Raw genomic sequence first — 14,513 nt, 5'->3', positions numbered from 1 at the left:
AGTGTGACCAACTGCCATACAAACAGTATTCTCTACTTACAAAAAAATAGGAGACTTTACTATTGGGATTACCCTCGTACACTGTCAAAAATCACAAGAGGAAGAGGTTCATTTGGAAAAGGTCTTGGTTGGTTGGTTGATTTGGGGGTCGGGACCAGACTGCGAGGTCATCGGTCCCATCGGATTATGGAAGGATGGGGAAGAAAATCGGCCGTGCCCTCTCAAAGGAACCATCCCAGAATTTGCCTGAAGCGATTTAGGGAAACCATGGAAAATCACGATGGCCGGACGCGGATTTGAACCGTCGTCCTTCAGAATACGAGTTCAGTGTGCTAACCACTGCGCCACCTCGCTCAGTGGAAAACGTCGGGAGGGGAGGTAGCAGATGAATTACACCACGATGAGAGTGAGATGCCGAAATCATATATTGAATTCTAATGCATACTCACGAGCAGATGTAGACTCAGGTCACAATTAAGTAATGACAAGAGTGGGTGAAGTTTACGATAATCGTCAAGAAGTATTAACAGACAAAGAAGTGAGATACTGGGGTACTAACGAATAATGAGATGCGTTCGAAGTTCTTCCAGGTTTGCGATAATGAATACCACATTACGTAATTCAATTGTCACCCTAAACAGGGTGACAGCAAAACGTTTACAAACAAGTATGCTATGTACAAGGAAGGGAACAGTGAAAAAATCTGGGTAACGGAAGAAGAACTTCAACTAATCGACCAGAGAAGTAATTACAGAAATGCACAGTAAAAGAAAGTTATATAGAAATTCATGGAGAGGCAAATGAGGCCCAGAGACCAGATTTCCAGGGTACAAAGAAACACAGAGGAGGAAAGTACTAACCTGATTATAGCAGATGTTGAAAGGGACCACCATTCATGTCTTGGCACGTTTTCTGATGTGCGGGCACGTTTCGGAATGTTTTTTGACTTGTTCAAAACTGATCTTGTCTTATGCCATTTTCGGACTAAGCGTTTCATGGCACTCTTTGCTGGCACTTTGACACCATTAAGCTTCTCAGCAAACAAACGGACACACCGTTTCCACGACTTCGTTGTCACATAACTTCCACAACGAACACTGCTGCTCCACTGTCAGTACCATCAACCCATTTGCTCCACAGATTGTAGAATGGAAGAGCTGAATTGTTTGTTTAGAATGTCCTCTCACAGAAGGCCTGGTTTGTGGGAGGAGTATTTGAAGAAGTTTGAACAAGTCAGAAACAATCTACCACATGATTCCTTCACCATGCAAGTTCTTACTTAATCAGGTTACTGATAGTATTTTTCAAGAATTGTTGGAATACCTGTATGGAAATAAAATTACTTGGGAGAAAAAGCTAGAGTTAGTGGAACTGAGTAAGACAAAAAAGGCAAGGAGGAGGCATGAGAGACATGATAAGTTGGTAAACCAATAATTTACTGAATGGGAGATGGTCTTAGTAAAGGTACATGCCAGATCAAAGAAACTAAATTCTGAGATTCATTAGAAGGGACCAAATAGGATCTTAAAAACTGAGCATCCCACTGAACACCATGAGATTTGTGTTTATGCCAACAGTGGGAGCTAATGGCAAGGAACACATTGAAAACATAAAAAAGATACTATCCAAATGAAGATAATGATAACCTAGATGACAGAGGAGATTTAGATTGGGCATGGGGAACCAATAAATCTTTTAGTTGGTACACGAACCAGGGACTGAACTGCAGGAGACTTTACTTTCTTTCACAAGTTTCATTCCTCTCCTATCTTTTCTATCCTTATATTATGGAAGTTATAGAGATCATGAAGTTGATTAAGCAGTGGTGGTTGAAATATTTCCATCAGGAACTGTTTATCAATACCCATGGCATAGGTACCATGGTAGTATGAAGTCAAAGTAGTGGTTGAAATATCTAAGAATCTATAATTTTAATAACTGTTCAGTGTTTACAGACTTGAGAAATAGTAGTCAGAAAATAATGAATAGCATTGTCTGAGCTGAAAGGAAACATCTATCAAAATATTTAGTGAGGCTACTTAGTATCAGTAAAGAATCCTATATAATCTTGTATGTTTATGTGATGAATCATGATACAGCAGAGAAACTATAAAGAATTGTAGTTACGTGACAGCTGGTGGTTGTGATACATAGGAATAGTTATAAAATTGCGTATAGATGAGAAGCTACATGTTTGGAGGAATGATATAAGGATTAGTGTAATGATATTAATTATATGGGGAAAAGTTAAGGGACATAAAGCAATTTTATGCATTTATCGATGTGAACAAAGATTCTTAATGTAGGTTGTTGGAGTAAATATTTGAAGTGAAGATTATATCACATTGAGATACATGTAAAGGGGGATTATGCGAATTTGAAAGGTTTAAAGGAGTACGGGATATGAAATATTTAAAAGCTATTTTTTTACAATGTCATCTGTTTTCACACAAGTTGTCACAACTTATTTACATATATTTGTATTATGGAAAACGTATATTAGTAACAGAGACAGTTTTACTTATGAATGGAAAAGGAATATGGATTTCATTGTCTAGTTAGCTATCAAAGTTGATAAGGGATGTTTTTGTATCAGGATGCAGAAGTCATGGTCCTGTTTAATGAATTTCAAATTTTGAAGTATATGTCAGTAAAACAAAAAAGTGTTATTTTACACTTATAGCAATTATACTAATTATTTAAATATAGTAATATACCATTAGTGTCGCCTATGGTCGAAATTCGACCAATTACATCAGTGGACATGATCTGTGACATCAAATGTCATGTATCTCAACATGTCTGAAATTTTAGCCGCAGAACTGATCTGCTGCAAATGTTGAATTGTAACTACGTTTATTCTTAAAATAATTCTTAGATTTCTCTTTAATTGTTTGCTCATTTGAAGGGCGCCTTTGATAAACTGCGTTGAAAAACAAATTTTGTGTTAATGGGGGCAAATTAACTTTACCCTTATGATAACACAATGTGAATACTGTTGTATCGCGTAAAGTCACCTCATAAAATCCGCACTGTAAAGTCATAAAATTCAATTATAGTTCTCAAAATTACTTGGAATTACGTTCAGTGCACATTTAAAAGTATCTTTCAGAACAACAGTAGAATTATCGTTATCAGCATCTGCATTATTCCTACTACTTTCTCTACGCAAAAGTTTGTCTCTCAAGCTCTTCGTCATTCTGTCTGACCCGCTAATTCTTCTTCAGGGTATAGCCTAAATCAAATATAGTTTCCTTATAATACAGGTTGTTGTAGATACTCAAAATGAAGATATTTGGAACTCTCTGAATTGTGTGATGATGGCGGCAAACTAACACAGAGTTAGTTCCGTTTACTGTTAGACCAAAGTAAATGAAGAAACGACACTAATAAACAACGTTTGTTGTCCCCGACGGTTTCATTATTACGTTTCGCGCTTACGACTGTTGACAACAACATCGACGACGTAGCAATTGGAGCATTGTAGCTGTCCGGTATGCGTGTGTTACTGCAAATGAACTACCTGCAACATTTAAAAAATGACGTCCTTAGTATGCAACTTCACGAAACGGTGTTACATTCGTGTGTCATTTCTGCCATAGCACCTGATCGTTACGCTTGGTAGAAGTTGACAGCAATTTAAGAGACAAAGGAAAATTTTTCCTATGTGTGTGTCTATTTCCTTTTACCTCTCCTAATGGCTATGTATCCAGAAGATGCTTTCTTTTGTGCACATGTACGGCAAAGTTTCTTAGAAATTGTGTAAGTTTCATTGGCCTCCTTGTACAATAAATTTAGAAATCGGTACTTCAGTTTTCGATACTCACGTATTAAAATTACGATCGTTAAATAAAACGGATGCATTGTCATTGTGACTGTCCACATTGCTATTACCTTCTCTACGCAAAATTGTGTCTGTCTAGTTCTGCGTCTTTCACTCTGACCCGTTAGCATTCTCCTTCCAGGTGTACCCTAGCTTCCGCATAATAAGGGAAGTCAGAAGTCGTAATTATTCCAAATGAAGAAATTAAAAATTAGGAGCTTCCTTCAAATTTTCTGGTTTTGGCAGCAAATGACCACACAGTTACTCTTACAGAAAGGTAAGCGAAATAATGCGCCAATATACAACGTTATTTACAGACTTCGTTCCCACGATATGCAGATTTTCCCTGCTGACGTCATCGACCTAGCAGCTGACCGGTATGCATGTTTTACTGCAAATAACCATGTAAACATGAAAGGCTACAGAATGCGATTTCACGAAATGTTGTTACTTTCGTGTGTCATTTCTACCATAGCACTTGTTCGGTGCGCACCGCAGAAGTTGGCGGCTCTTCAGTTTTCGATGTTCAGATAAGTTGCTACTTCCTTTTACTACTCTTAACGCCTACGTACACACATTGTTTTTCCTTTGTGCAAATCTATGAAAAAGTACCTTTCGAATTATGTAAGGATCATTGGCCTCCTTGTACAATTAATATTAAAAATCGGTACTTCGTGTTCAAGTATTAATATTACGATATGGCATAGTAAATGGGGCTTTTCTTCTCAAGTCTCTCTCTGGGCAACTATAAATGTATGCTTAGTTGTGCAAGACATGTCAAGAGGATTAAGTTAATATCTATATTTTTGACTGACATAAATAAAAGCATAGAACTGTCAATTAGTTGCATAAATTGATGTACTGAAATTATGTTTTGTTTCACATATTTATGTGAATAGTCTGGAGGGATGAGAATGGGTTTGTTAATAATTTACCGTTTGTCTTCTCTCCTTTCATGTTTGGTACGTGATGTGAGCTGAAAACACCTACGACTCTGAAAAATGATAGTATGGACGACAAAACTCTGCAGAAAGCATGGAAAACCAAAGAGTTTTTTTTTTTTTTTTTTTTTTTTTTACTGTGCTGCAAAAAGATAACCAGCGATGATTATATGCTTTACAGCCCACACAAAGTACTGAAAGGAAAGATTTATAGTAACTGAATGTAAGGTCAAAATCTGTTAAAATAATTATCTTTCTATTAAGATGTATTGTAATTTTTGTATAAGAGTTTGTTAGTACTGCAATCAGACAAATTTACTTGACACATCGAAATTTTTATTGACTGTTTTAAATAAAAATTCTTTATCATCCTTTTGATAATTCGTTTCTCTTTCCCTTACTCATTCATTATGCATTCACACAAGTCACATTTAGTCCCAGAGATCTGTTACCAACTGCTAAAAGCATTGTGTCAGTGGTACTGTTGTTCCTCAGGGAATAACAAGCTGTTGTCATAGTTGTGTAGTCTGGATGAAGTACCAGCTGACTGTGTCACCCTCACTGTCAGTAGATCCTCAGCAAACCATTATAATTCTACTGATTAGTGAGAACAAAGTATTCGTTTTCATGAAAAGTAAACATCAGAAAACAGAGTTCCTCTCATCAGTGTTCTCATTAACTGTGCAGGCCAATGCGTTGTAGTGTGGACTGTGTGTGTGTGTGCTTTGTCACAATAGCATGCGACAATATTTTGATGCACTGGGCCTGTTTGAGATTAGGCATGGGTGATACGTGAGAGAAAGTGGTAAATGTCTCCCATTGAGTTTAAAAATAATACATTATTTTATACAGGGCAACTAATCTAGTTATTGAATACCACAAAACCTACATTCAACTATTATTACACAGCGAATATTCCTTTAAGGCATCTCCAAAAAAAATAAAATAAAATAAAATAAATTAAAAATCAACCTTAACCACTAGGCCACAGTTACAAAAATTGAAGGTTAGGCTACTTCATTGTTCCAAAATTTTAACCGTCAAATTAAATGGGAATGTTACCCTGTGGATACCATATGGGCCCTTTTGGTTCCATTACTTATGTGAATAAATTGTCAACTGTGTGCTGAAATTAACCTTAATGTAATAATGTAACACGTGGCCTTTTCCATGCAATTTCAAGGTGAAGCTATAATACTCAATAATTGTAAAAATACACTCATGCTCATAAATTAAGGTCAATGCTAATACATGATGGAACAATGCTCTGGTGGGTGGTTTGCAGGCTTAAATCATCTTGGGGTATGACCATGTGGTGCATTTCATCTCTGGTCGTCGCACGATGGCGCTGACAGCAGTCCATATACGCAGAGGTGTGTTAGTGCATGTCAGAGTATGGTGCAGCAAGTAAGTGTGCAGACGTTTTCAAACATGTTGATGGTGACTGTGTGTTGAAAATGGCTCAAAGAAAACATATCGATGACGTTATGAGGGGTAGAATACTAGGGCGACTGGAGGCTGGTCAAACATAGCAGGCTTTAGTACGGGCCCTCCGTGTGCCACAAAGTGTTATCTCAAGATAATGGCGACGATTCCAGCAGACAGGAAACGTGTCCAGGCGCTACAGAATGGGACGTCCACAGTGTACAACACCACAAGAAGACCGATATCTCACCATCAGTGCACACAGACAGCCATGGAGTACTGCAGGTAGCCTTGCTCAGGATCTTACCGCAGCCACTGGAACAATTGTCTCCAGACACACAGGCTATGGACTACTGAACAGACATGGTTTATTCCCCCAGACATGTGCAAGGTGCATTCCACTGACCCCTGGTGATAGGAGAGCCCATAAAGCCTGGTGTCAAGAACACAGTACATGGTCACCGGAACAGTGGTCCCAGGTTGTGTTCACGGACGTGTCCAGATATAGTCTGAACAGTGATTCTCGCCATGTTTTCACAGGTTTTCATCTGGTGTGAACCAGGAACCAGATACCAACCCCTTATTGTCCTTGATTGTGACTTGTATGGAGGTCTGGTTTGACAGTGTGGGGTGGGATTATGATTGGTGCACGTACACCTCCGCATGTCTTTGACAGAGGAACTGTAACAGGTCACGTGTACCGGGACGTCATTTTGCACCAGTATGTCCGCCTTTTCAGAGTGCAGTGGATCCCACCGTCCTCCTGATGGATGAGAACGCAAGGCCTCACCGAGCTGCCATCATGGAAGAGTACCTTGAAACAGAAGATATCAGGCGAATGGAGTGGCTTGCCTATTCTACACCTGAACACCATTGAGCACGTCTGGGATGCTCTCGGTCGACGTGTTGCTGCACATCTTCAAACCCCTATGACACTTCAGGAGCTCCAACAGGCACTGGTGCTAGAAAGGGAGGCTATACCCCAGCAGCTGCTCGACCACCTGATCCAGAGTATGCCAACCTGTTGTGCGGCCTGTGTACAAGACGATCATATCCCATATTGATGATTGGGTGCATGTGCAGGCAACAGTGGCGTTTGGTAGCACAGGTGTTTTGGGACAGTTTTCTCAACTTATCACCTATACCGTGGACGTAAAGATCTGTGTCGTGTGTTCCCTATGTGCCTATGCTTTTAGCGCCAGTTCTGTGGAGTGCCATATTGCGTGGCACCACATTCTGCAGTTATCCTTAATTTATGAGCATGAGAGTATCTAACAGTGTTACACACACACACACACACACACACACACACACACACACACACACACACACACACACACACACAGGAGACAAAACATTATGCTCACATGCTTAATAGCATGTTAGTCCACTTTCAGAATGCAATGCAGTAAGGATTCTGCATGAAAAGTATTCAACAAATCCTTAGTTCACAGAGGTATGTGGTGCCAGACATCTATGCAGATTACACACAGTTCTCATAAACTAACAGCTAGCAGTTTGTGGGTGCAGAGCTGGTGCCTGATAATGTCCCACATGTGATCCACGGGGTTCACATCTTGCCAATGTTACTATTTGCCAAGACATCACACATAGAGCAGTATCTTTCACTGAATAACAGGTCAGTGTCGATGAGCCGATTTCCACTGGAATCGTAATTACTGTTGCAATGTGATCAACATGGGGACACATAGTGGTCATCTACTGTGGAGCTCCATGTGTGTACTGAATGGTGTGCTCCGAAACCATTGTTCCTGCACCAGGAATGTACTGTCATCAGATCTGCCACAGGTCACTGTCTGTCCCACAGAGTGGGCTCACCTCCAATCTTGACATTATGTGATGAGCCATGGATGTCCAAAAGCCTGTCGTCTACTCATGGTGTCACCGTTCGTCAGTCAGTTTCCGTAGATGCCCACGACAGTAGTACGTGAACATTCGACCAGCTTCATCATTGCTGAGATGCTTGTTCTCAGATGTCGGGACATAACAATCGATCCTTTGCCAAAGTCGCTCATTTCAGTGGATTTCTCGATTCCTGGCTGGTTTTGTCACTAGAATGTCTCCCTTCCACTTATGTTCTTTCCCTACCCATTCTACCAGGCAGTATTCAGTCTTGCATTGAGCAGTGGTCATAATTCTTTGGCTCATTCATAGTTGATTTTATATTTCTGGTTCTTTCTGTCACATACATCTTGACTTCAAAGAAGTTCGTGAGTCATAAACCTTTTTAAACGCACCCACACAGTCCCTTTTTTTAATTTTCGAGTACACACTTGGTGCCCTGGATGAGGTTGTAAGAGGTCCATGACTAAAGGATTTATTGTTAGCGCACTCGAGCAGATGTAATTTCGATGGATTGCTCACGCGCTGCCTGCTATATGTAAGCTATAAGAGAATCTCAGATCAGAGAGCAGTGTTGACTGCAGTAGGAACTGTGTAGCAGTAGTAGTAAGTAGTTGCTAGCAGCCTGGTGTATCGAGTTGGCTGGGCCAGTTATGGGGAGCGATGGCGGTGCCTGAGCATTGTAGTATAAGGTAAAAGCAGCCTCGTGCATATGTACTATTGTTATATCAAGTGCCATGTAAATGTTTTTTAAAAATCTCTTAATAATAATGTTTCTTATAAAAATTAACTTTTGACAATCATTTGTTTCTTTTTATACATGACAAATCTATCGGCCAGCATTGCACTGGGCTGTGCTAGAAAAATTTCTTATAGGAGCAGATATATATGCGTTATCTGGCGACTTCATTGAGCTAAGAATTTTCAATTTATTCAGTATGATCTTTCAGGGCTTGAGTAATAGTTTCAATGTCTTACATTTTAAATATGTCTTATGTCACTTACATGATATCGTATATAGTCACTAGCAGCTTGTTGCTACATGCAATAACTCATGTTTCGAATGAGGACTTCTGAGTAATATTGAATGATGTTTTATAATTATGCATAAATGCTATGCCAATAATTACTATAATGAGATGACTTTTGAATAATGTTCTGTAATACTCTATACATACTACATAAATGTTCAGTAACTAGCCAATGAGTGCCAATAATTATTCAAATCAGTTGATACGCTAGTGTAATTCTGAATGATGACTAGCATAAGATTTAATGTCCTTCACCTTCTGACCTAATTACCAGCAATTACTGCAATATCCATATGTCCTGTCCATCCTCATGATCATGGAGCACTATATTTGGTATTTGCACTAATTCGACGTTTGTGAAAGAGTGTGAATTCTACAAGAATGTGGTGTTGACATCAAGCTGTCCACCACTCTGACCGAAGGGGATGTCATTATGGTCCTACTGTTTGGTGTACCTAATGTACTACCAAAATGATAACATACAATATTAATACAACATTTCAGTGTCTTGGCTACACTGATAAATAGTTCTGGAAAAAGAACTTCAGATTGTCTCACTTGGTGTTGTGCTTCTGTAGAAAGATATGGACTTTCAGTGGAACTACGTGCAAACCCACTGTGCTACAACCATGATACTATCCTTCCATTCCTTTCCTAGTTCTTGTAAAACTGCTAAAGACTTTTATAGTGCATGTGCACTTTATTTCATTTCTTAATGTATTCAGTTCATAAAAATATGCTAAAGACTTCTACAGAGCATGTGCAATTTATTTCACTCCTTGATATGTTTAATTCATGTAAAAATACTAAAGAGTTCTACAGTGCATGTGCACTTTATGTCATTTGTTAATATATTTTGTACTCTGTGTGTGTGCACTCTATTTCATTTCTTAATATGTTCTGTACTTATATTATTTATCAATGTTGTATATATGTATATACTCTGTGACTGTAGACTTAGTAAACTAAACAGATTATAGAAAAATTTGTTGTGCATGGCAAGTCCAATTGACTCACCATAGCTGGCTGCCAAATTTTTGCCCCCCCCCCCCCCCCCCGCCCCAGTGGAGGGTTATGTAAGCGGTCCATGACTAAAGAATTTATTGCTAGTACACTCGAGCAGATGTAATTTCGATGGATTGCCCACGCACTGCCTGCGATATGTAAGCTATAAGAGAATCTCAGACCAGAGAGCAGTGTTGACTGCAGTAGGAACTGTGTGGCAGTAGGAGTAAGTAGTTGCTAGCAGTCTGGTGTATCGAGTTGGCTGGGCCGGTCGTGGGGAGCGATGGCGGTGCACGAGCGTTTTAGTATAAGGTAAAAGCAGCCTCGCGCATATGTACTAGTGTTATATCAACTCCCATGTAAATGTTTGTAAAAATCTCTTAATAATAATCTTTCTTATAAAAATTAACTTTGACAATCATTCATCTCAATTTAGAGAATTTACTAATTTCTCCAACCCATGGTCATCCCGATTATTGTAAAGAAAAATCAGTTGTTTCTTTTTATACATGACAAATCTATTGGCCAGCATTGCACTGGGCTGTGCCAGAAAAATTTCTTATAGGAGCAGATATATATGCGTTATCTGGCGACTTCATTGAGCTAAGAATTTTCAATTTATTCAGTATGATCTTTCAGGGCCATCACACAGCACTGTGGACATCCAAATTTACCAGTTTAAATTCACAGTCAATTATTGAAAGGTTATAAGTGAGTCACAATTTTATTGAGAGATTAGTAACATTTGATTATTGGTAGGTTACGGAATTTATCTGTTGGTAGGTTACAGTAAATGTGAATGCTATATAATTATTTTTATTGGGAGGTTACGCAGAATCTGAATGATATATATTTTATCTGTGGCGAGGTTACAAGTTTAACACATACACTACTCTTCAAAAAAGAGCTTGGTTCAGTCGCCTCGTATTATTAGTCGCCAAGATATGATTCCATAGGGGACGTGTGGTGAATCTTTAATGCCATAAAGTGTGGATTCTTTTTCTCTCGTAGGCAGTTTGTAACATCAGGTCACCACCGATGTCAGAATGAAACCCGTAAGAACTTCCAGCCCTCCTCTTTAAAACTGATCGAGAATGGTAACACACACTTATTTTTACTCAATTTATTTTCGTTTGAAATTGCTCAGCAAAAACTTTTGCAGTGTTAGGTACGATTGTGTTCCTAACATTAATGGCAAAACCTTTTTTACTTCAAGCTCTTGTGCAATTTCTTTCGAAATTTGTTAGAGTTCTCAAGCGGTTATTTTTTATAGTGTGGTGCAAGTCTGGACTTGTTTGTGGCAAACTGCATTGCAGATACACTAACATCATTCATAATACAGTTAGGGCAGTTTGTGATGTCTATGTGTTCCGCTGTGTATGTACTGTTTGTCAGCTGTGCACATTTTTCGACCTCACCTTGTTTCAATCATTTCAATCAAGTTGTTCTGCTGCTCTTCAGAGTAGTGCTGTGTAGTCAGACCAACTCCATCAGTGGAGTAAAGTTAAGTACTTCTTTCCAAGGTACTTATAACTACAGCATGGATTTTGTGGTGCTGATGGTGGTATATTATATCATTGTATTTTCTATACAGAAACTAATATATTTTTGATCTTTGCTTTCTCACACTATGGTTCTGCAACAAACTAAGGCTCTTCTTCTGGATATGTGAAATATTAAATTGTACCTTCTGACCACGAACAAAATATTAAATTGTACCTTCTGACCAGGAACAGAGTTTTTTCCAGGAGTTTTTTTTTTTTTTTGTAAAGATGATACAGATTTCGACGGTTAAAAGCTGATGAGCCCGTGCATGTTCCTATTAAATGATGATTATGGTTACCTCCATTTTGAAATCGTTAAATAAGCATAATACCATATACAATTATGACTCACACAATTTATTGCAGTGGCTTACATACATCTTAAAAAGTACCGGTACCAAAATATATACAGAGATAACAATTGCTAGTGTATATCTGCGTTTGCTTATACAATAAAAACAAAAATAAAACATAATCTCATATGACTATAACAGCAGTATGAATACAGCACCAGGTTCTGTGATCAAGTAATGTTCTCTAGTAAGCACGAAACTAAATTTTAGCCAAGGTGCAGGCAGTAATTTTATTTGTTCTTCATTTGATTTCTACAGCACTGCATCAGTTTTACAAAATACGCATACTACTGTCAAATGGTGGACTGTTGTGGACAGGATTATTTTGTACCCATTTCACAATGTAAGCTATACAGGCAATTATACAAGAATGAAAAGTTTGATTACGAATCTGTATTTGTACGGAATCAGCAAAAAATAGAACTTTAAATTTGTGCAATTAAAAGTGATTTAATGTATCACACTTCCTGTGTGTATAACATAAAAGTGGACAATTTATATTTGAATGATAAAAACTTTGCTTTGTGATGAGGTACAACTTCAGTCGATAACAGATGCAGAAGATTTAACTAGTAGTCGAGCAGTGATACAAATAAAATGGTTATTGAACAAAAAGATTACATTTTTGGATTGGTAATGTCAACTTATTTTTTATACGTATTCAGAACATCTTGTGGTGAAATACACACTATACGCACGTTATAGAGAACTGCAAAAAAGGCACTTTTTAGCAGCTGATGAAGAATGACTTATTAATATTACCTCATTTTTTGAGAAAGTCACTAGTTTTACACAACTAAAACAAAGTATACACTCATATCTGGAAGTGGCCATACATGATTAATATTCATCACAGGTACAGTTTCAACATCATAAAACACACACACACACACACACACACACACACACACAGTGAGGAGACAACCACAAACACGGAAATTTTCCAAATACTTACAGGTACACGTTACACATACAGTCTCATATTGCAGACACATACAATGAAGCAGAATAAGCAAGAATGGGCCAGTATTCACACAGATGCAGATTTCACACAGTGTGTGCTCTTAGTATTTATATTTAGTTGTACACATACCACGAATCAAATATTTGCACAGTTAACTCGTAACCAGTCAACAGTCTATACGTTTGTATCAGCATCTTATAGAGGCACAGAATATTTTCTTATCATAGACGAACTTCTATAATTTATACTCTTGTGAGATGAAACGTCTTTCATCTTGTGAGACAAACTAACAGAAATTGTGGCTACTTTAGTAACTCTCGGTAAAGCTATACAACTTACGATAAAAATATAAGCTAAAAAAGCTAAATTCGCTTAGCAGTTGGCTGCCTTCTTTATTACTGTGGACGAGGCGTCAATCGCCAGTTTCCTTCCTGGTCAAAAGTCTATCTTTCTTGATCAAATGTCTTTGCGGATCAACCACAAACTAAAGGTGCAGCCAGTAAATTGAATTGTACTAAAAGGCTGTGTATTACAAGTGCTCCCGCGTTGTTAGACCTATCATGCGTATCTACGTAAATTTCTACTCTGGCAATCAGCGGCCAACTACCGGCGGGTTTGAACTTCACAGGCTTCTCGTGTGTGTTGTTCCAATCGCCCTCTACTGACGCCGGCGCTACAGTTACATACAGTGAAACCTATATACGTGTGCTCTTCCAGTGGGCTGTCGAATAGGGTGGGGAAAGCTGTAGGTGTCTTAACTTTAGAGAGCAGCGACTTAACTGACGTCGATTCTCGTGCGGAGGAAAATCTGCAGTTAGCGGGCAACGGAAGTTGCGGGTTTCACTGTACTGATAATTGAGCAAGTTTGAGGCTATGGCAGCCAGCTAACAGATCTGGTCGCGCGCAGGGCGCCTACTGGGCTTAAGTCCTCTCCAGCTGCTGCAGGGAGATGTAGCCACGCGCGGGGGCGGCAGCCGGGGGCGGCAGTCTGCCCGCACCCGCCGTCTCCCCCAGCAGCACGTACGCCCCGCCGGGCTTGCAGTGGTGCGTGGGCGTCTGCGCAGGCGGGGGCGGGCCTGCCGTGACGTAGCCGTCCGGGGGGCGGCCCGAGCTGCAGACGACGTAGCCCGCCGGGGTCGGCGACGCGCCGGGGGCGGAGGGCGCGGAACTGGCTGGCGGCGGGGGCAGGTTGTCCACGCTGACGTAGCCTCTGGCTGCGGCGGGCGCTGCAGTGGCGGCGGCAGTGGGCATCTCGCAGCGGATGGGCGGCCACGCGGTGGGGGCGTTCTGCGAACCAACCAGCAAAGCGACCACATCACCACACGTACTCGCTATACGTCTATCAGCAATCAAAGCGTGCCAGCACGGAAGGCTCATGAATCAAGGTGTAAGCAAAATGCTGACAACGAAATAAACACTGATGTTAAAAAAAGAAAAAAGACAACGCACCACGAATGTTGTTGTTGTTGTTGTTGTTGTGGTCTTCAGTCCTGAGACTGGTTTGATGCAGCTCTCCATGCTACTCTATCCTGTGCAAGCTTCTTCATCTCCCAGTAACTACTGC

The 14,513-nt window shown here is 39.7% G+C and overlaps 1 protein-coding gene across 1 annotated transcript in view; it reads right to left on the bottom strand.

Moving 5' to 3' along the window:
• Positions 1 to 11,968: 11,968 nt before the first annotated feature.
• Positions 11,969 to 14,513, bottom strand: part of LOC126188389 (cytokine receptor-like) — a 296,079-nt gene continuing 293,534 nt past the window's right edge. Inside the window, exon 5 of the mRNA XM_049929989.1 lies at positions 11,969 to 14,236. Within this exon, the coding sequence (XP_049785946.1) occupies positions 13,871 to 14,236 (366 nt within the window). The 3' untranslated portion in view covers positions 11,969 to 13,870. The remainder of the gene's footprint in view (positions 14,237 to 14,513) is intronic.

The sequence above is a fragment of the Schistocerca cancellata genome, chromosome 5 (genome assembly GCF_023864275.1).
Source record: "Schistocerca cancellata isolate TAMUIC-IGC-003103 chromosome 5, iqSchCanc2.1, whole genome shotgun sequence".
In the NCBI taxonomy this organism is placed as follows: Eukaryota; Metazoa; Arthropoda; class Insecta; order Orthoptera; family Acrididae; genus Schistocerca; species Schistocerca cancellata.
The sequence above is the reverse complement of the archived record's forward strand: the minus strand, read 5'-3'. Positions and strand labels throughout refer to the sequence as shown.